A 23,725-nucleotide genomic window follows, 5' to 3' on the forward strand; every position below is an offset into this window, starting at 1 on the left:
GGCGCACAATTGGCCCAGCGTCGTCCGGGTTAGGGGAGGGCTTGGCTGGAAGGGATGTCCTTGTCACATCGCGCTCTAGCAACTCCTGTGGCGGGCCGGGCGTAGTGCACGCTGACACGGTCACCAGGTGTATGGCGTTTCCTCTGACACATTGGTGCGGCTGGCTTCCAGGTTAAGTGGCATTGCGTCAAGAAGCAGTGCGGCTTGATTGTGTTTCAGAGGACGTACGGCTCTCGACCTTCACCTCTCCGGAGTCCGTATGGGAGTTGCAGCGATGAGACAAGACTGTAACGACCAATTGGATTCAACGAAATCGGGGAGAAAAAAAGAGGTAAAAAAAAAGAAAAAGAACAGGGGCGGGGACTCTACAAGGTGAAAGGGGCGGGGACTCTACAAGGTGAAAGCGTTCCACAGGGATGCTGGCCCATGTTGACTCCTATGCTTCCCACAGTTGTGTCAAGTTGGCTGGATGTCCTTTGGGTGGTGGACCATTCTTGATACACATGGGAAACTGTTGAGCGTGAAAAACCCAGCAGCGTTGCAGTTCTTGACATACTCTAACCGGTGTGGCTGGCTCCTACTATCATACCCTGTTCAAAGTCACTTAAATCTTTTGTCTTGCTCATTCAACCTCTGAATGGCACACATACACAATCCATGTCTCAATTGTCTCAAGGTTTAAAAATCCTTCTTTAGCCTGTCTCCTGCCCTTCATCTACACTGATTGAAGTGGATTTAACAAGTGACCCCAATAAGGGATCATAGCCTTCACCTGGTCAGTCTATGTCATGGAAAGAGCAGGTGTTCTTAATGTTTTGTCCACTCAGTGTACAGCAACAACAAAGCCTACTGTATTAAATGGACCATTTCTGACCGTGGTTCATTCAAGTGACTGTCTTTCTCCAACTCTGAGACAGACGAACAGTACAAGTCAGAAGAATACATAGACCCGTTCAGTACTGGACAGAAAGCCTTCCCAGTGACCAGTAAATTGTAATCTCTAACCTGTACATGGTAGATTTTCCTGCGCAGCATATTATCCACTTAAGGCAACGCTTCCCACAACTAAGAAAACATGTCTTCTGTCGTCAAACCCAATCAAGTGTAGATGCTTTCTGTGTTTGTCTGTGAGCTACAATGAGCCATATGCCTATGTGAGTGTGTGTGTGTGTGTGTGTGTGTGTGTGTGTGTGTGTGTGTGTGTGTGTGTGTGTGTGTGTGTGTGTGTGTGTGTGTGTGTGAGTGTGAGTGTCTGCTCATGTGCATGTGTGTGAGGAAGAGGGAGAGACCCAATAGAATGAGGTACAGAAGGCTGGTTGATGTGCGACACACAGTGACTGTTGTTCACTGGGGGAGAGAGTGGAGAAAGAGAGTGGAGAAAGTGGGCGACTACTGCTGCACAGAGGGTCAGTATGTTCCCTTTCCAAACTCAGAACAGGCCCTTCTCTTCACAACCCACAATACAGTGTGAGTTGGAGGGGGGATCCTGTCTTTGTCCGCTCCTTGGAGTCTGGACCTTGTCTCGTGCCCCCAGCCAGGCCCAACATTCCTGTCATACCAGCCGGGGTATTGAGGGGCACACATGGCAGGCAGGGGAAGGTACTGAGGACAAGAGACTGGGTCAGACTGCTGGCTGCTTTCTAGAACACATCACAAACCCTGCACATACTGTACTGACACCTCGCCACCCTGAGACACTTCACACTAATGCCACTCAAGCTGAGCTGACTGAACTGAAAGATCACTCAACAATTTGACTCTGTTGAATTGAGTCTATGAAATGACTCTTAACTAAGTCTATGAACTGATTCTGAACTGACACTATGGTCCCTGTGGCTCAGTTGGTAGAGCATGGTGTGTGCAACGCCAGGGTTGTGGGTTCGATTCCACGGGGGGCCAGTACACAAAAAAAAAAAAATGCATGAAATGAATGAAATGTATGCATTCACTACTGTAAGTCGCTCTGGATAAGAGCGTCTGCTAAATGACTAAAATGAGTTGATTCTATGAGTTGACTCTATGAACTGACTCTACAGTATCAACAGTTTGTGTGTGAGTACCTGGAACTGCCCCAGCAGGTGACTGACTCTACAGTATGAACTGAGTGTGAGTACCTGGAACTGCCCCAGCAGGTGTCTGACTCTACAGTATGAACTGAGTGTGAGTACCTGGAACTGCCCCAGCAGGTGACTGACTCTACAGTATGAACTGAGTGTGAGTACCTGGAACTGCCCCAGCAGGTGTCTGACTCTACAGTATGAACTGAGTGTGAGTACCTGGAACTGCCCCAGCAGGTGACTGACTCTACAGTATGAACTGAGTGTGAGTACCTGGAACTGCCCCAGCAGGTGTCTGACTCTACAGTATGAACTGAGTGTGAGTACCTGGAACTGCCCCAGCAGGTGACTGACTCTACAGTATGAACTGAGTGTGAGTACCTGGAACTGCCCCAGCAGGTGTCGCACAGCCTCAGGGTCTTCCAGCAGCCTCTCCTTGTGTGACGCGTCCAGCAGGACGTTACAGGTGGTCTCTGCCTCCGTCAGCCAGTTAAGGAACTCCTTCAGATCCAGATAGAACTGCTGCAGCAGCCTCAGAGCAGCTGACAGAGCCGCCTCACGGTCCCCGACACTACATCCAGAAATATGAACACATATACAGAAACTGTTGTTAGCACCGCTACACACACACACAGGTCACAAGTTCAGAGGGCAAACTGGGGTCATACATCAGGGTTATGATGTGGCCTGTCAGGGGAAATTTAGTAGAACTAACAGTGAAGGTCAATGTGTGTGCGTGCATTCAGATGTACTGTGCATTGTGTGTGTGTGTTCAGGTGTACTGAGAGACAGCACGATGAAGTGCTTTCAGGAGCATGTGGGACTGATGCTGACTGACTGACTGACTGATTAACTGAATGACTGACTACCTAACTGACTGACTGACTGATTAACTGACTGACTGACTGGTTGACTAACTGACTGACTGACTGATTAACTGACTGACTGACGGATTAACTGACTGACTGACTGGTTGACTGATTAACTGACTGACTGGTTGACGGATTAACTGACTGACTGACTGATTAACTGAATGACTGACTACCTAACTGACTGACTGACTGACTGACTGACTAACTAACTGATTGACTGATTAACTGACTGACTGACTGACTGATTAACTGACTGACTGACTGACTAACTGACTGACTGGTTGACTGATTAACCGAATGACTGACTGACTGACTACCTAACTGACTGACTTAGTTGACAAACTGACTGACAGACTGACTAACTGACTGACTAACTGACTGGCTGACAGACTGACCAACTGACTGGTTGACTGACTGTCTGACTAACTAAATAACTGACTGACTGACTAACTGACTGACTGGTTGACTGATTAACCGAATGACTGACTGACTGACTACCTAACTGACTGACTTAGTTGACAAACTGACTGACAGACTGACTAACTGACTGGCTGACAGACTGACCAACTAACTGACCAACTGACTGGTTGACTGACTGTCTGACTAACTAAATAACTGACTGACTGACAGGCTGACTGACTAAGTGAATAACTGACTGACTGGTTGACTAACTGACTGACAGAATAACAGACTGACTGACCGTTTGTTGATGTGCTCCCAGGTAATGTTCATGGCGTCGGTCATCTGTGTGACCTTGTGTGTGTGGTCGGTGGTGTAAAGGGTTAACAGCTTCCCTGCCAGGTCATTGGTCACGTCCACCTGACCCTGCCACTGGTGCAGCTCTTTCACAAACAGCTGTTGAGGCCACAGAAAACAGTTATAGATAAAGACATTTAATAACAATACAGAACATCACCCTAATACACAATACCAACCCTCTAGTGGCCCAGAGGAAGCAGAGACAGAGATCCTCTAAATATACGGCTCTGATACAGAACATCACCCTAATACACAATACCAACCCTCTAGTGGCCCAGAGGAAGCAGAGACAGAGATCCTCTAAATATACGGCTCTGATACAGAACATCACCCTAATACACAATACCAACCCTCTAGTGGCCCAGAGGAAGCAGAGACAGAGATCCTCTAAATATACGGCTCTGATACAGAACATCACCCTAATACACAATACCAACCCTCTAGTGGCCCAGAGGAAGCAGAGACAGAGATCCTCTAAATATACGGCTCTGATACAGAACATCACCCTAATACACAATACCAACCCTCTAGTGGCCCAGAGGAAGCAGAGACAGAGATCCTCTAAATATACGGCTCTGATACAGAACATCACCCTAATACACAATACCAACCCTCTAGTGGCCCAGAGGAAGCAGAGACAGAGATCCTCTAAATATACGGCTCTGATACAGAACATCACCCTAATACACAATACCAACCCTCTAGTGGCCCAGAGGAAGCAGAGACAGAGATCCTCTAAATATACGGCTCTGATACAGAACATCACCCTAATACACAATAACAACCCTCTAGTGGCCCAGAGGAAGCAGAGACAGAGAACCTCTAAATATACGGCTCTGATTGGAAGTCCTCTAACTAGTTTAAGTTGTAGCCTAGCAACAACACCTGACTCAACAAATGAAGATCCAGGATGGCAGAACATTCATATGAGTTGTTCCTCTAACTAGACTAGAGGGAGTCATAACAACACAGGGACTGTAACATGATTCCTGGAAACGTTGCTGAGCAGAGTGTTATAACAGGCCCTGTTGGATATTGTAATATTCAGGATTCCAGGCTGTGCCACTCTAGTCTCATTACAGTCTCATCCTGTTATACTGTAGTGGTGAGGATTCCTCATCTAGTCCTTATCAGAGATATTACCTTTCTGGAATCATCTCCACTCCGTGCTGCACATGCTCAAGTGGGTGTGTGTGTGTGTGTGTGTTGGTGTGTGTGTGAGAGAGAGAAAGAGAGAGAGAGAGAGAGAGAGAGAGAGAAAGAGAGGGGTAGAGTGTGTATGTGTGTGTGTGCGTTTATGTGTGTGCGTATGTGTGTGTGTGAGTGTTTGTGTGTGCATGTGTGTGTAACCTTGAGGTCAGTGTTTTGCTTCTTCAGAGCATCCATGGTGTAGGAAATATCCTGCCACGACTCCAGCTTGTCATTGGCTCGTTTGATAAGAGGTTCCACCTCCTTCCTGGCATCCAACCAATCAGAGGAGTCCTGCAGCATGTTCTGTAGCTGTTGATGTCTATCAGCCAGTCTGCCCTGTGACTCCTCCCAGTGGGTCTGCAACCTGTCAACTACACACACACACACACACACACACACACACACACACACACACACACACACACACACACACACATTCACACACACACACATTCAGTGACTGAGCTGAATCAATGTTCTCTCTGTGGTCCATTTGCGGTCTGTTTGTGGTCTGTTTGTGGTCCGTTTGCGGTCCGTTTGCGGTCAGTTTGTGGTCTGTTTGTGGTCCGTTTGTGGTCCGTTTGCGGTCCGTTTGCGGTCCGTTTGTGGTCCGTTTGTGGTCCGTTTGTAGTCCGTTTGTGGTCCGTTTGCGGTCAGTTTGTAGTCCGTTTGTAGTCCGTTTGTGGTCCGTTTGCGGTCAGTTTGTAGTCCGTTTGTGGTCCGTTTGTGGTCCGTTTGCGGTCAGTTTGTAGCCCGTTTGTGGTCAGTTTGTGGTCCGTTTGCGGTCCGTTTGCGGTCCGTTTGTGGTCAGTTTGTGGTCCGTTTGTGGTCCGTTTGCGGTCAGTTTGTGGTCCGTTTGCGGTCAGTTTGTAGTCCATTTGCGGTCCGTTTGTAGTCCGTTTGCGGTCCGTTTGTAGTCCGTTTGCGGTCAGTTTGTAGTCCGTTTGTGGTCAGTTTGTGGTCCGTTTGTGGTCCGTTTGTGGTCCGTTTGTGGTCCGTTTGCGGTCAGTTTGTGGTCCGTTTGTGGTCCGTTTGCGGTCAGTTTGCAGTCCGTTTGTGGTCAGTTTGTGGTCCTTTTGCGGTCCGTTTGCGGTCCGTTTGTGGTCAGTTTGTGGTCCGTTTGTGGTCCGTTTGTGGTCCGTTTGCGGTCCGTTTGTGGTCCGTTTGCGGTCCGTTTGCGGTCAGTTTGTAGTCCGTTTGTGGTCCGTTTGTGGTCCGTTTGCGGTCCGTTTGTAGTCTGTTTGTGGTCCGTTTGCGGTCCGTTTGCAGTCCGTTTGTGGTCAGTTTGTGGTCCGTTTGTGGTCCGTTTGTGGTCCGTTTGCGGTCAGTTTGTAGTCCGTTTGTGGTCCGTTTGTGGTCCGTTTGCGGTCAGTTTGTGGTCTGTTTGTAGTCCGTTTGTGGTCCGTTTGCGGTCAGTTTGTGGTCCGTTTGCGATCAGTTTGTGGTCCGTTTGCGGTCCGTTTGCAGTCAGTAAGCGTAGTAAGTAATGGTTGTGGTTGGCGTACTGCGGTCCGTTTGCGGTCCGTTTGCAGTCCGTTTGCAGTCAGTAAGCGTAGTAAGTAATGGTTGTGGTTGGCGTACTGCGGTCCGTTTGCGGTCCGTTTGCAGTCCGTTTGCAGTCAGTAAGCGTAGTAAGTAATGGTTGTGGTTGGCGTACTGCGGTCGGTGATAGCAGCTCGTGTCTCCTGGTTGTTGGTTTTGTTCTTCAGGTTCTGGGCTGCAGTCAGCTGACCCTCCAGCTGGGGGCGCCGTCGCTCCATGTCCCCAAGTGCTCCCTACAGACAGCAAGACAGAGACACAGAACATTTCAATGAATATCTGGATGTCAAGTATGTAAAAGTATTTTACACATGTATTTGAGCCAGGTCAGTGCCTGTGTTCACAAAGCGTCTCAGAATAAGAGTGCTGATCTAGGATCAGATCCTCCCGGTCCATGTAATCATGTAATCATGATGATCTAAAAGGCTAACCTGATCCCAGATCAGCACTAGGATCTGGTCCTCTCTAGTATTCATTATGATCGAAAAGGCCAAACTGATCCCAGATCAGCACTAGGATCTGGTCCCCTCTAGTATTCATTATGATCTAAAAGGCTAACCTGATCCCAGATCAGCACTAGGATCTGGTCCTCTCTAGTATTCATTATGATCTAAAAGGCTAACCTGATCCCAGATCAGCACTAGGATCTGGTCCTCTCTAGTATTCATTATGATCTAAAAGGCTAACCTGATCCCATATCAGCACTCCTGCTCTGAGGCTCTTTATGAATGCAGGCCAGGGTCTCAGCGGCTAAATGGAGTCTCTCACACTCTGTGACACACTGGTTGACCCCTGACCTTGGTCTTGACGATCATGTGGTTGATCTCGTCCAGGTCGGCCACGGTCACCCTCTGTGTCTGTACCATCTGATCCAGCAGGGAAAGCCAATCAGAGAGCTCTGCCCAGGCCTTGTTGAACTGAGCCAGGGCTGGGGCATCTCCCTGGAGCGTCTCCACTGGAGGGGGGCAGCGTGATACAATCAGTAGCCATACGGTCTCACACACACACACACAGACACAGACACACACACACACACACACCCACACACCCAGACACAGACACAGACACAGACACACACACACACACACACACACACACACACACACACACACACACACACACACACACACACACAAACTCACAGACCCTCATCTCCTTACTGGTGGTTTTCTGGATCCTCAGAGCGGCCAGCCTCTCTCTGTGCACTATCATCTGCCCCTGAATGGCCCTCCAATCATCACTCAGACTGTGGTACTTCTCCTTCTCTGGTCGGCTGGGAGGTGTGACCTTGTACAGCTCCTGGCCCTTAGCCAACACCCCCTCCACCTCAGGCTTCTTGACCTGGACTTCATCTATGAGCTGAAACATCACAAACCATTCCAAAACAATGAAACTACAATCAATCTCAATTCGTCTTTCAGAGATTCCTCCTGTCTTCTCTCCTAACCTCCTTTTCCAGCTGGAAGAAAAGTAGGTCTAAGGTCCCTCACCACTGACCTTTTTCTCCCATGTGTTTTGAGAAGGAGGAGGTGTGGAGAGAGGAGGAAAGATTCATTGAGATAGGCCTGTAGGCATGGATGGATAGATGGATGGATGGATGGATGGAGGGAGGGAGGGAGGGAGGGAGGGATGGATGGATGGATGGAGGGAGGGAGGGAGGGTGGGAGGGAGGGAGGGAGGGACAAATTGACTGATAGATGGATGGATGACTGGATGGATTAATAGTCTACCTTGGGTTCCACATTGTCAGGGTTTTCCTCTAGGGTGGTCCTGGTAGTTGAGGTCCAGGAGGAGAGGTAAGTCAGCTGGTCCTGGAAGTGAGACAGCTCCTTCAGCAAGCTCTCAATCTGCTTCTGCTTCTCAGGCAGGTCTTTAGACACCTATAGGGAGGAGGGAGAGGAAGGACCCGAGCGTTTTCAATGGTAGGGAGGAGGAAGGCACAACCAGGAATATTATCTGAAGGAAAAAAGGAACTTAATATGAACCAGGATACAGTCCACTAACACACAGCATAAAGGTCTCCTACAGGGAGGAGGGAGAGGCCCCGAGTTAGGGGCAGTTTTAGTTGAATTTCAAGAGCATTTCCAATGGTAGGAAGGAATATACAGTACACTTGATCATACAGTAAAAAACATAACACATGAACCCAACATGAAGCTAAAAAATAGAGCACACACACACAAGTTGAAATACAGATATCCAGTAGTCAATATTCATGTTCAACATCCAACTTATCTGATCCGTCTTCAAATAGAACAGAACCTCCTCTATAGAAAGGGATACTAACCTGTACCCAGCGTGTGTTGATCATCTTGATTTCTTTCTGTTTGTCAGCAGGGAGGGGTATGGTGCCGGTCCTCGTGTTGATGCTATCCACATTGTTCTGTCTGGCTGGTAGTTCCAACACACGAGCCTGCACACACACACACACACACACACACACACACACACACACACACACACACACACACACACGTGTTTGAACATAGACAATCTCCAAATACAGATCAGAAATGAAATCAAAACTGATCAATGATGTGGCCAGTGGGACATAGGTGTATGTAGCTTTGGGGGCCTTTACAACCTGTGTCCACAGTAATCTAGACTAGGAGACAGACTAGTGAGAGATGTTCCCTGGCCAGTAATCTAGACTAGGAGACAGACTAGTGAGAGATGTTCCCTGGCCAGTAATCTAGACTAGGAGACAGACTAGTGAGAGATGTCCTCTGGCCAGTAATCTAGACTAGGAGACAGACTAGTGAGAGATGTTCCCTGGCCAGTAATCTAGACTAGGAGACAGACTAGTGAGAGATGTTCCCTGGTCAGTAATCCAGACTAGGGGACAGACTAGTGAGAGATGTCCTCTGGCCAGTAATCTAGACTAGGAGACAGACTAGTGAGAAATGTCCTCTGGCCAGTAATCTAGACTAGGAGACAGACTAGTGAGAGATGTTCCCTGGCCAGTAATCTAGACTAGGAGACAGACTAGTGAGAGATGTTCCCTGGTCAGTAATCTAGACTAGGAGACAGACTAGTGAGAGATGTCCTCTGGCCAGTAATCTAGACTAGGAGACAGACTAGTGAGAGATGTCCTCTGGCCAGTAATCTAGACTAGGAGACAGACTAGTGAGAGATGTTCCCTGGCCAGTAATCTAGACTAGGAGACAGACTAGTGAGAGATGTTCCCTGGCCAGTAATCTAGACTAGGAGACAGACTAGTGAGAGATGTCCTCTGGTCAGTAATCTAGACTAGGAGACAGACTAGTGAGAGATGTTCCCTGGCCAGTAATCTAGCCTAGGAGACAGACTAGTGAGAGATGTTCCCTGGCCAGTAATCTAGACTAGGGGACAGACTAGTGAGAGATGTCCTCTGGCCAGTAATCTAGACTAGGAGACAGACTAGTGAGAGATGTCCTCTGGCCAGTAATCTAGACTAGGAGACAGACTAGTGAGAGATGTTCCCTGGCCAGTAATCTAGAATAGGAGACAGACTAGTGAGAGATGTCCTCTGGCCAGTAATCTAGACTAGGAGACAGACTAGTGAGAGATGTCCTCTGGCCAGTAATCTAGACTAGGAGACAGACTAGTGAGAGATGTTCCCTGGCCAGTAATCTAGAATAGGAGACAGACTAGTGAGAGATGTCCTCTGGCCAGTAATCTAGACTAGGAGACAGACTAGTGAGAGATGTCCTCTGGCCAGTAATCTAGACTAGGAGACAGACTAGTGAGAGATGTTCCCTGGCCAGTAATCTAGACTAGGAGACAGACTAGTGAGAGATGTTCCCTGGTCAGTAATCCAGACTAGGAGACAGACTAGTGAGAGATGTTCCCTGGCCAGTAATCTAGACCAGGAGACAGACTAGTGAGAGATGTCCTCTGGCCAGTAATCTAGACTAGGAGACAGACTAGTGAGAGATGTTCCCTGGCCAGTAATCTAGACTAGGAGACAGACTAGTGAGAGATGTTCCCTGGCCAGTAATCCAGACTAGGGGACAGACTAGTGAGAGATGTTCCCTGGTCAGTAATCTAGACTAGGGGACAGACTAGTGAGAGATGTTCCCTGGTCAGTAATCTAGACTAGGGGACAGACTAGTGAGAGATGTTCCCTGGCCAGTAATCTAGCCTAGGAGACAGACTAGTGAGAGACGTTCCCTGGCCAGTAATCTAGACTAGGGGACAGACTAGTGAGACTAGTTGTTGTTGTTGACCGTACCGTGACTTTCTCCAGGGTGGCGTTCATCTGGTGGTGGTCTCCAGGCGTCAGGGGGATGGCCACTACCTCCTCAGCCTCATCCAGCCAGGACAGGAAGTCCCCCATGTCCTCCTGCAGCCCCATCGCTGCAGTACGTGCCTCTGCAGACCTGACACACACAGGGAACAGTTAGGAGGAATACACACACACACACACACACACACACACACACACACACACACACACACACACACACACACACACACACACACACACACACACACACACACACACACACAGTACTCAGTCAGGGAATAGTTAAGACACACATTTGGTTGGAGCAAAATCGTGCAGTTGACGGACATATAGACGTACAGACGGACGGTAAAGACGGACAGGATGACATACACACTGGTACTGCAGACATACACACTGGTACTGCAGACATACACACTGGTACTGCAGACATACACACTGGTACTGCAGACATGCACACTGGTACTGCAGACATACGCACTGGTACTGCAGACATGCGCACTGGTACTGCAGACATACACACTGGTACTGCAGACATACACACTGGTACTGCAGACATACACACTGGTACTGCAGACATACACACTGGTACTGCAGACATGCACACTGGTACTGCAGACATGCACACTGGTACTGCAGACATGCACACTGGTACTGCAGACATGCACACTGGTACTGCAGACATGCACACTGGTACTGCAGACATGCACACTGGTACTGCAGACATACACACTGGTACTGCAGACATGCACACTGGTACTGCAGACATGCACACTGGTACTGCAGACATGCACACTGGTACTGCAGACATGGCACACTGGTACTGCAGACATGCACACTGGTACTGCAGACATACACACTGGTACTGCAGACATGCACACTGGTACTGCAGACATGCACACTGGTACTGCAGACATGCACACTGGTACTGCAGACATGCACACTGGTACTGCAGACATGCACACTGGTACTGCAGACATGCACACTGGTACTGCAGACATGCACACTGGTACTGCAGACATGCACACTGGTACTGCAGACATGCACACTGGTACTGCAGACATGCCACACTGGTACTGCAGACATGGACCACACTGGTACTGCAGACATACACACTGGTACTGCAGACATGCACACTGGTACTGCAGACATGCACACTGGTACTGCAGACATGCACACTGGTACTGCAGACATGCACACTGGTACTGCAGACATGCACACTGGTACTGCAGACATGCACACTGGTACTGCAGACATGCACACTGGTACTGCAGACATGCACACTGGTACTGCAGACATACACACTGGTACTGCAGACATGCACACTGGTACTGCAGACATGCACACTGGTACTGCAGACATACACACTGGTACCGCAGACATGCACACTGGTACCGCAGACATACACACTGGTACTGCAGACATACACACTGGTACTGCAGACATGCACACTGGTACTGCAGACATGCACACTGGTACTGCAGACATGCACACTGGTACTGCAGACATGCACACTGGTACTGCAGACATGCACACTGGTACTGCAGACATACACACTGGTACTGCAGACATGCACACTGGTACTGCAGACATGCACACTGGTACTGCAGACATACACACTGGTACCGCAGACATGCACACTGGTACCGCAGACATACACACTGGTACTGCAGACATACACACTGGTACTGCAGACATGCACACTGGTACTGCAGGCATACACACTGGTACTGCAGACATGCACACTGGTACTGCAGACATACACACTGGTACTGCAGACATACACACTGGTACTGCAGACATACACACTGGTACTGCAGACATACACACTGGTACTGCAGACATACACATTGGTACTGCAGACATACACACTGGTACTGCAGACATGCACACTGGTACTGCAGACATACACACTGGTACTGCAGACATACACACTGGTACTGCAGACATGCACACTGGTACTGCAGACATACACACTGGTACTGCAGTCATACAAACTGGTACTGCAGACATACACACTGGTACTGCAGACATACACACTGGTACTGCAGACACAAGAACACACACACCTCCTCTTCCTCTCTGCGATCTCCTGGGTGACGTTCACCCAGCGTGTGTTGAGGGTGTTGAGCTGTAGCCTGATCTGAGCTCCGTCCTCCTGGGTACTCTGACCAATGATCTCCTTCCCTGCAGCGTTCAGCCCTGCCACCACACCCCCCTGGGCCCCCACGCTCTCCTGCAGCTCCTGACACGCCACAGGGTCACAGGGCAAAGGTCATACAACATATTCATTCCATCAGCTACAAGCACCCGTTCATTGTTTCATGGTTGAGCAGGTTTTCTACCTGTTTAGCCGACACAGCATGTTATCATGTTATCATCCTGTTATCAACAGGTCATGTTTTATTAAACTGTTTAGTCGACACAGCATGTTATCATGTTATCATCCTGTTATCAACAGGTTATGTTTTATTAAACTGTTTAGTCGACACAGCATGTTATCATGTTATCATCCTGTTGTCAACAGGAACCGGTTTCATCTCAATGATGAATTGTTTAATGACCGTACTCCCAAGTCCCTGCAAGTATTACATTCATGTCAATAGGCTTGAATTGAACAGCATAGTGGAGGTCAATGGATCAACCAACAACCAATGAAAAGCCACGGTGACTCATCACGTTCTGCGTCTGTGGCCTTGTCCTTTTCCACGCCAGACAGACAGAGGGTACGCACACAGACAGACAGAGGGTACGCACACAGACAGACAGAGGGTACGCACACAGACAGACAGAGGGTACGCACACAGATAGACAGAGGGTACGCACACAGACAGACAGAGGGTACGCACACAGACAGACAGAGGGTACGCACACAGACAGACAGCGGGTACGCACACAGCCAGACAGAGGGTACGCACACAGACAGACTGAGGGTACGCACACAGCCAGACAGAGGGTACGCACACAGACAGACAGAGGGTACGCACACAGACAGACAGAGGGTACGCACACAGCCAGACAGAGGGTACGCACACAGCCAGACAGAGGGTACGCACACAGCCAGACAGAGGGTACGCACACAGCCAGACAGAGGGTACGCACACAGCCAGACAGAGGGTACGCACACAGACAGACAGAGGGTACGCACACAGCCAGACAGAGGGTACGCACACAGCCAGACAGAGGGTACGCACACAGCCAGACAGAGGGTACGCACACAGACAGACAGAGGGTACGCACACAGACAGACGGAGGGTACGCACACAGACAGACGGAGGGTACGCACACAGACAGACGGAGGGTACGCACACAGACAGACGGAGGGTACGCACACAGACAGACGGAGGGTACGCACACAGACAGACGGAGGGTACGCACACAGACAGACGGAGGGTACGCACACAGACAGACGGAGGGTACGCACACAGACAGACAGAGGGTCCGCACACAGACAGACAGAGGGTACGCACACAGACAGACAGAGGGTACGCACACAGACAGACAGAGGGTACGCACACAGACAGACAGAGGGTACGCACACAGACAGACAGAGGGTACGCACACAGACAGACAGAGGGTACGCACACAGACAGACAGAGGGTACGCACACAGACAGACAGAGGGTACGCACACAGCCAGACAGAGGGTACGCACACAGCCAGACAGAGGGTACGCACACAGCCAGACAGAGGGTACGCACACAGCCAGACAGAGGGTACGCACACAGACAGACAGAGGGTACGCACACAGCCAGACAGACGGTACGCACACAGCCAGACAGAGGGTACGCACACAGCCAGACAGAGGGTACGCACACAGCCAGACAGAGGGTACGCACACAGACAGACAGAGGGTACGCACACAGACAGACAGAGGGTACGCACACAGACAGACGGTATGGAAACACACAGTACTGAACATTAGCTTTCTATGGCTCATAGATAGCATGGCCTGTAGAGATGGGATGGCACTTAGTTAGCAGTCTGTCTCAGAGAGAGATAGAGAGATGGAGAAAGAGAGACGGAGAAAGAGAGGGAGAGCGAGAGAGAGAGAGAGAGAAAGAGAGAGGCATAAAACGTCGCCCATCACAATTTCAAAGAGGTGTGTGTGTGTTTGCACGCATGTGTATGTGTGTGCGTGCATCCTTGCCTGTGTGTGTGCGCGTCTACCTCTCTGTGTCCCAGTGAGCGTAGGTCTTAGAGACAGCTGGTCTCTTCAAAGCCAAGCTGCTTCACACACAGAACAGCTCTTAGATCTGCCCTGCCCATCAAGGCAGGTTAGGCCATACCCGTCCCAACACTGGCATCTGACTGGCACTAAAGACACTGCTGTCCCCTCTGCCCTCCTCTAAACAGATGGACTGTGTGTGACGATCACAGTGCTCCAAAAGTGGACTGGGCAAGTTGACATCTGATCACACACACACACACACACACACACACACACACACACACACACACACACACTACATGTATCCAAAACTGTCTGACACACAGTCGTGGAAGATGAGGTCACTGTGGGACCTCTGGACCTACAAACGCTCTGATTGGTGGACCAGAAGGACCTCTGAACCTATGGATGTTCTGATTGGTGGAGACGCAGGGCTTTAAAGAGCACAGCATCGTAATCCCATATTCCCATTCTCTGCTATGGCCTTCATCAACACGCTCTGGCATGAGGGGTATTCAGGCTGCTAGGACCACTGTGTTACCATGGAGACAGACAGAACACACACACTCCGGCACCTGGACACACGCAGAGACAGTGGGCTTGTCTACCTAACGGAACATAATAGTATAATTCCTAAAACAAGTGGTCTTCATATCCATAGGGCCCTGAGTTTCACCGGACCATGTGATCAAGTCTTCATATCCATAGGGCCCTGAGTTTCACCGGACCATGTGATCAAGTCTTCATATCCATAGGGCCCTGAGTTTCACCGGACCATGTGATCAAGTCTTCATATCCATAGGGCCCTGAGTTTCACCGGACGATGTGATCAAGTCTTCATATCCATAGGGCCTTGAGTTTCACCGGACCATGTGATCAAGTCCTCATATCCATAGGGCCCTGAGTTTCACCGGACCATGTGATCAAGTCTTCATATCCATAGGGCCCTGAGTTTCACCGGACCATGTGATCAAGTCCTCATATCCATAGGGCCCTGAGTTTCACCGGACCATGTGATCAAGTCCTCATATCCATAGGGCCCAGAGTTTCACCGGACCATGTGATCAAGTCCTCATATCCATAGGGCCCTGAGTTTCACCGGACCATGTGATCAAGTCCTCATATGGTTTAGATGACGGATATCAAACTCCCTTCATCTATCTGCTGAGTTGTTGGATGTGTTTGTGTTACTGTTGAACTGTAGTTACCTTAAGGTGTGGTCTGGTCCCAGCAGGGTCTGTCTTCGCCTGTTTCAGACTGGTCTCCGCACCACTCAACCAATCACCTAGCACCTTCTGGTCCGCTACAAACTTCAGCCAATTAGCATTGGACGTCTCCCAGCGCCTGCTCACACACACACACACACACACACACACACACACACACACACACGACCGCAGGAAAGTGTACGAACGTGCACATACATTCACAGAAACAACTGTGAGACACCACTGAGATCAGTCAATGAGAGAAGCAGTGAGACAGTGAGTGTGTGGAGGGAGAGAAATAGAGGTGGGAGCTGAACCAGCTGAACCAGCAGGACAGTTCAGGTGACAATGGACACAAACTGAGGTGACAATGGACACAAACTGAGGTGACAATGGAGTGGAAACTACACCTAGAAACAAACAGTCCTGATAATCCTTATGTCATCAGTCTGTCAAGTGCATTTACACTAGTGGTGATGATGTTACTGTAGCTTGACTACTAGTTAGTCTAGTGGTGATGATACTGTAGCTTGACTACTAGTTAGTCTAGTGGTGATGATGTTACTGTAGCTTGACTACTAGTTAGTCTAGTGGTGATGATACTGTAGCTTGACTACTAGTTAGTCTAGTGGTGATGATGTTACTGTATCTTGACTACTAGTTAGTCTAGTGGTGATGATACTGTAGCTTGACTACTAGTTAGTCTAGTGGTGATGATACTGTAGCTTGACTACTAGTTAGTCTAGTGGTGATGATGTTACTGTAGCTTGACTACTAGTTAGTCTAGTGGTGAGGATGTTACTGTAGCTTGACTACTAGTTAGTTAGTCTAGTGGTGAGGATGTTACTGTAGCTTGACTACTAGTTAGTCTAGTGGTGATGTTACTGTAGCTTGACTACTAGTTAGTTAGTCTAGTGGTGAGGATGTTACTGTAGCTTGTCTACTAGTTAGTTAGTCTAGTGGTGAGGATGTTACTGTAGCTTGTCTACTTAGTTAGTCTAGTGGTGATGATGTTACTGTAGCTTGACTACTAGTTAGTTAGTGGTGATGATGTTACTGTAGCTTGACTACTAGTTAGTCTAGTGGTGATGTTACTGTAGCTTGACTACTAGTTAGTCTAGTGGTGATGATGTTACTGTAGCTTGACTACTAGTTAGTCTAGTGGTGAGGATGTTACTGTAGCTTGACTACTAGTTAGTCTAGTGGTGATGATGTTACTGTAGCTTGACTACTAGTTAGTCTAGTGGTGAGGATGTTACTGTAGCTTGTCTAGTTAGTTAGTTAGTCTAGTGGTGATGATGTTACTGTATCTTGACTACTAGTTAGTCTAGTGGTGATGATACTGTAGCTTGACTACTAGTTAGTCTAGTGGTGATGATACTGTAGCTTGACTACTAGTTAGTCTAGTGGTGATGATGTTACTGTAGCTTGACTACTAGTTAGTCTAGTGGTGAGGATGTTACTGTAGCTTGACTACTAGTTAGTTAGTCTAGTGGTGAGGATGTTACTGTAGCTTGTCTAGTTAGTTAGTTAGTCTAGTGGTGATGTTACTGTAGCTTGACTACTAGTTAGTTAGTCTAGTGGTGAGGATGTTACTGTAGCTTGTCTACTAGTTAGTTAGTCTAGTGGTGAGGATGTTACTGTAGCTTGTCTACTTAGTTAGTCTAGTGGTGATGATGTTACTGTAGCTTGACTACTAGTTAGTTAGTGGTGATGATGTTACTGTAGCTTGACTACTAGTTAGTCTAGTGGTGATGTTACTGTAGCTTGACTACTAGTTAGTCTAGTGGTGATGATGTTACTGTAGCTTGACTACTAGTTAGTCTAGTGGTGAGGATGTTACTGTAGCTTGACTACTAGTTAGTCTAGTGGTGATGATGTTACTGTAGCTTGACTACTAGTTAGTCTAGTGGTGAGGATGTTACTGTAGCTTGTCTAGTTAGTTAGTTAGTCTAGTGGTGTTGTTACTGTAGCTTGACTACTAGTTAGTTAGTCTAGTGGTGAGGATGTTACTGTAGCTTGACTACTAGTTAGTCTAGTGGTGATGATGTTACTACAGCTTGTCTACTTAGTTAGTCTAGTGGTGATGATGTTACTGTAGCTTGTCTAGTTAGTCTAGTGGTGATGATGTTACTGTAGCTTGTCTAGTTAGTCTAGTGGTGATGATGTTACTGTAGCTTGTCTAGTTAGTCTAGTGGTGATGATGTTACTGTAGCTTGTCTAGTTAGTCTAGTGGTGATGATGTTACTGTAGCTTGTCTAGTTAGTCTAGTGGTGATGATGTTACTGTAGCTTGTCTAGTTAGTCTAGTGGTGATGATGTTACTGTAGCTTGTCTAGTTAGTCTAGTGGTGATGGTGTTACTGTAGCTTGTCTTCTAGTTAGTTAGTTAGTCTAGTGGTGATGATGTTACTGTAGCTTGTCTAGTTAGTTAGCAACCCCATGAGGAGGGTTGGCCCCCCTGGTCTCCTAGTTAAAGAGCTCACACCTGGTGTCTCCCCATGAGGAGGGTCGGCCCCCCCTGGTCTCCTAGTTAAACAGCTCACACCTGGCGTCTCCCCATGAGGAGGGTCGGCCCCCCCTGGTCTCCTAGTTAAACAGCTCACACCTGGCGTCTCCCCATGAGGAGGGTCGGCCCCCCTGGTCTCCTAGTTAAACAGCTCACACCTGGCGTCTCCCCATGAGGAGGGTCGGCCCCCCTGGTCTCCTAGTTAAACAGCTCACACCTGGCGTCTCCCCATGAGGAGGGTCGGCCCCCCCTGGTCTAGTTTGTCTTCATCTGTTGACCCAGTCCTTCCTGTGCTGAGTTAGTAACCCCAGTGTGACCCCAATAGATTCCCATTATTTCTAGAACGTACCTGAGCCTGTCCAGGTACAGCTTGTTGACTTTGTCCCAGTTAGTGTTGAGCAGCAGAGCTGTCTCCTGGACCCTGGTGCTCTCTGCTGGAGTAGCGATGGCCACCACCTCCTCTCTCCTGGCTAGAGCGCCCTCTACAGGGGGGCGGAGGTTCTTCAGATTCACCTTCACCTCCTGAGACACAGGGACGTAGGCAGACAGGCACGCACACACACATACACAAACATGTTAACCACACACACACACGTACATATACACAGTTGAAACCAACAGTATGAAACACACGCACACTGACCTGAAGGCACTGTCCCTGCTGGGGTAGGTTGTAGAAGACGGCCTGCCAGTACTCAGGAGAGTTCAGTTGGAAGTCTGTCTCAGAGACGGAACGCAGCAGGGTCTGCAGCTCTCCCAGGTACTCCTACAGACACACACACACACACGCACGCACGCACGCACGCACGCACACACACACACACACACACACACAATTATAACTAAACAATAACCCCAAACTCATTCTGAACGACACAAACTATACAATATTAAACAACACTAAACACAAAGCTATCTATTACTGATAGATCCTCATCAGACCCCCTACTGGGGTCAGGAGTTGTTCTTGTACTTGGTCAGGAAAACCTCCTGGCCCTACCACTACATACTGTAGATACCTTCACAGAGGGGGCAGGCTACCTACCACTACATACTGTAGACACCTTCACAGAGGGGGTAGGCTATCTACCACTACATACGGTGTATACCTTCACAGAGGGGGTAGGCTTCCTACCACTATATACTGTAGATACCTTCACAGAGGGGGTAGGCTACCTACCACTACATACTGTAGATACCTTCACAGAGGGGGTAGGCTACCTACCATTATATACTGTAGATACCTTCACAGAGGGGGTAGGCTACCTACCACTACATACTGTAGATACCTTCACAGAGGGGGTAGGCTACCTACCACTACATACTGTAGATACCTTCACAGAGGGTTCAGTGTTTGTTGTTATTCCTGTGCTGTGTTCTAGTACATCATCTCTCTAATCCCTCACTGTCTCTTTACATTCTTTCACTAAAAAAATAAATATATATTTTCATTCAGTTTTTACACTCATTCCTGGACATTAACATAAGACGTAGTAACTCAACTCTCTCTCCTGTCCTTAAGTGTTCTTCTTAATTACTTCCATGACTCATATGAGACACTTTATCTGGGAATATCACATTCTTACACGGCACCTTAATGTTGTTAACCATTTTTCATCCGTTGGAAACCTTCCACTTCCACGGCACCTGTATAAAACTTGTATAATGAAATTCACAACCTTGTCCCGATATTGATTCAGCTGTCTTGTTGTAAAAATAGAAATGGATAAACATGCAGAGGTCAGAGTGAGAGTACTGAACCTTCAAATGTGAGTAAATACTGAAGAAAAGGTTGAATTAGAGAGAAAGAGAGGATAGACAACATAATATAATGTGAACGTCGGTGATAGAAACATGAGTAAATACTGAAGAACAGGGAGGAAGGTGACTGAGGACACTGGTGTGGGTAAAGTTCATTTAGAGTCTGACAGACAGAGCAGAAGAGGGTTTAATGAGCCAGTCAGTAGTGTTTAATACATTCTTTCACAGTTCCTTACTCAGTCTAGCTCACTGGCTTATGTCTGATTCACACGTGGATTTGTCATATGCACAGAACACAGCGGGGTGGAAAAGGTACAGTTAAATGCTTGATTGTGTCCCTGTGGTTGTGAGTTTGCTGTATGTACATATTGTGTGTATTGCTCTTAATTGTATCCCATCATGCACATAGCAGCATTCCCCAGAACTTCACAACAGCACTTCAACTCACCTTCAGCCCAAATACAACAACATCAAGACATAACCATCTCAACTCTTATGTCGGCTGTTTCTTAATGACCAGAAATGGATCACGTTGTGATTTGACAGGCACAAAGACGTGCGTTGTGTGTTAAGGGTATGTTAAAGTTAGCCTGGTCCCAACCAGTCAGCTACACAGACCAACAGATCTGGAACTAGGCTATGGCAGAGTAGGTTCAGTCATGAGGACAGAGAGACAGCAGTCATTCATAGGTCTATACCGTGTAAATACAGTGGCATTTCACAGTTAAATACCTGCTCATTTGTATGTGTATTTATTATGGATCCCCATTAGCTGCAGCTGCTCTTCCTGGGGTCCAGGAAGTGTCGGGGCCATTGATGTACCGGGACAGAAACAGCCACAGTGTGTTTGTTGATACTGAATGCCTTGCCAAATATGACTTTGCATAGACGGACGTAGACTACATGCGGGTTTGTCTTGTTTTGTGGTCTACTGATGCTTGTGACGGATGTTTTAAAAGCAGCCAAATGTCCCTATGATCCAACACACATGACTAAACACACTCCTTCACACCAATCCAATGTTTCATTCATCAGCCCTGCCACACAGGCAGCTGTTCATGTGTGGGGAGCCCTGTGTGAAGAGTTGAGTATGGTGCTTTTTCATTGGGTGACTGGATACATACATGGGGGTCATTGATTGGTTGTGACTCCAGACAGGGGTCAGGTGACTGTGATTGACAGGACATGTGGTGGAGATGTGAGGCAGGAAACCAGAAACAGAACACAACAGAACAGCAAATCAGAGGCCAGGTGTGTAACATGCTGCTTCTTCACACACTGAGGGAAGGATGGAGGGATGAACACCTGGATGATGCAACTGAGGAGGAAAACTAGAAAACCCCCATTCAGTAATACTGTCTGAAGGCTACATGACATCATCCCCTCAGTAATACTGTCTGAAGGCTACATGTCATCATCCCTCAGTAATACTGTCTGAAGACTACATGACATCATCCCCTCAGTAATACTGTCTGAAGGCTACATGTCATCATCCCCTCAGTAATACTGTCTGAAGGCTACATGACATCATCCCCTCAGTAATACTGTCTGAAGGCTACATGACATCATCCCCTCAGTAATACTGTCTGAAGGCTACATGTCATCATCCCCTCAGTAATACTGTCTGAAGGCTACATGACATCATCCCCTCAGTAATACTGTCTGAAGGTTACATGACATCATCCCCTCAGTAATACTGTCTGAAGGCTACATGACATCATCCCCTCAGTAATACTGTCTGAAGGCTACATGACATCATCCCCTCAGTAATACTGTCTGAAGGCTACATGACATCATCCCCTCAGTAATACTGTCTGAAGGCTACATGACATCATCCCCTCAGTAATACTGTCTGAAGGCTACATGTCATCATCCCTCAGTAATACTGTCTGAAGGCTACATGACATCATCCCCTCAGTAATACTGTCTGAAGGCTACATGTCATCATCCCCTCAGTAATACTGTCTGAAGGCTACATGTCATCATCCCCTCAGTAATACTGTCTGAAGGCTACATGACATCATCCCCTCAGTAATACTGTCTGAAGGCTACATGTCATCATCCCTCAGTAATACTGTCTGAAGGCTACATGTCATCATCCCCTCAGTAATACTGTCTGAAGGCTACATGTCATCATCCCCTCAGTAATACTGTTTGAAGGCTACATGTCATCATCCCCTCAGTAATACTGTCTGAAGGCTACATGACATCATCCCCTCAGTAATACTGTCTGAAGGCTACATGTCATCATCCCCTCAGTAATACTGTCTGAAGGCTACATGACATCATCCCCTCAGTAATACTGTCTGAAGGCTACATGACATCATCCCCTCAGTAATACTGTCTGAAGGCTACATGACATCATCCCCTCAGTAATACTGTCTGAAGGCTACATGTCATCATCCCTCAGTAATACTGTCTGAAGGCTACATGACATCATCCCCTCAGTAATACTGTCTGAAGGCTACATGTCATCATCCCCTCAGTAATACTGTCTGAAGGCTACATGACATCATCCCTCAGTAATACTGTCTGAAGGCTACATGACATCATCCCCTCAGTAACACTGTCTGAAGGCTACATGACATCATCCCCTCAGTAATACTGTCTGAAGGCTACATGACATCATCCCCTCAGTAATACTGTCTGAAGGCTACATGACATCATCCCCTCAGTAATACTGTCTGAAGGCTACATGTCATCATCCCCTCAGTAATACTGTCTGAAGGCTACATGTCATCATCCCCTCAGTAATACTGTCTGAAGGCTACATGACATCATCCCCTCAGTAATACTGTCTGAAGGCTACATGACATCATCCCCTCAGTAATACTGTCTGAAGGCTACATGTCATCATCCCCTCAGTAATACTGTCTGAAGGCTACATGTCATCATCCCCTCAGTAATACTGTCTGAAGGCTACATGTCATCATCCCCTCAGTAATACTGTCTGAAGGCTACATGACATCATCCCCTCAGTAATACTGTCTGAAGGCTACATGTCATCATCCCCTCAGTAATACTGTCTGAAGGCTACATGTCATCATCCTCATGTTTCTACTGTGCAGGTCATCTAGTTGGCTTGGCTCTGGAGGCCATCAAAAATTTGTTAACAGACCCTTGTTAAGAGACCTGCTCTCTGACTGGACTAGAATATACCTGCTGTCTGACTGGACTAGAATATACCTGCTATCTGACTGGACTATAATATACCTGCTATCTGACTGGACTAGAATATACCTGCTGTCTGACTGGACTAGAATATACCTGCTGTCTGACTGGACTAGAATATACCTGCTATCTGACTGGACTAGAATATACCTGCTGTCTGACTGGACTAGGATATACCTGCTGTCTGACTGGACTAGAATATACCTGCTATCTGACTGGACTAGAATATACCTGCTGTCTGACTGGACTAGAATATACCTGC

The 23,725-nt window shown here is 47.9% G+C and overlaps 1 protein-coding gene across 3 annotated transcripts in view; it reads right to left on the reverse strand.

The window, feature by feature from the left end:
* LOC115188724 (dystrophin-like) overlaps positions 1-23,725 on the reverse strand; it is a 109,065-nt gene that overhangs the window by 62,527 nt on the left and 22,813 nt on the right. For 2 of the 3 annotated variants that reach the window (XM_029747476.1, XM_029747475.1), the window contains exons 14-26: positions 19,175-19,297; positions 18,881-19,053; positions 16,025-16,160; positions 12,716-12,891; positions 10,632-10,779; positions 8,706-8,831; positions 8,149-8,298; positions 7,579-7,777; positions 7,216-7,373; positions 6,537-6,654; positions 5,039-5,250; positions 3,630-3,784; positions 2,439-2,628 (exon numbers count right to left, since the gene is read on the reverse strand). In XM_029747476.1, coding sequence (XP_029603336.1) covers positions 2,439-2,628; positions 3,630-3,784; positions 5,039-5,250; positions 6,537-6,654; positions 7,216-7,373; positions 7,579-7,777; positions 8,149-8,298; positions 8,706-8,831; positions 10,632-10,779; positions 12,716-12,891; positions 16,025-16,160; positions 18,881-19,053; positions 19,175-19,297 — 2,064 coding nt within the window. Of the gene's footprint in view, positions 1-1,005; positions 1,130-2,438; positions 2,629-3,629; positions 3,785-5,038; positions 5,251-6,536; positions 6,655-7,215; positions 7,374-7,578; positions 7,778-8,148; positions 8,299-8,705; positions 8,832-10,631; positions 10,780-12,715; positions 12,892-16,024; positions 16,161-18,880; positions 19,054-19,174; positions 19,298-23,725 lie in introns of those variants that run through there. The other variant, XM_029747479.1, reaches the window with a different exon arrangement.

Source organism: Salmo trutta, unplaced genomic scaffold (genome assembly GCF_901001165.1).
Source record: "Salmo trutta unplaced genomic scaffold, fSalTru1.1, whole genome shotgun sequence".
Lineage (NCBI taxonomy): Eukaryota > Metazoa > Chordata > Actinopteri > Salmoniformes > Salmonidae > Salmo > Salmo trutta.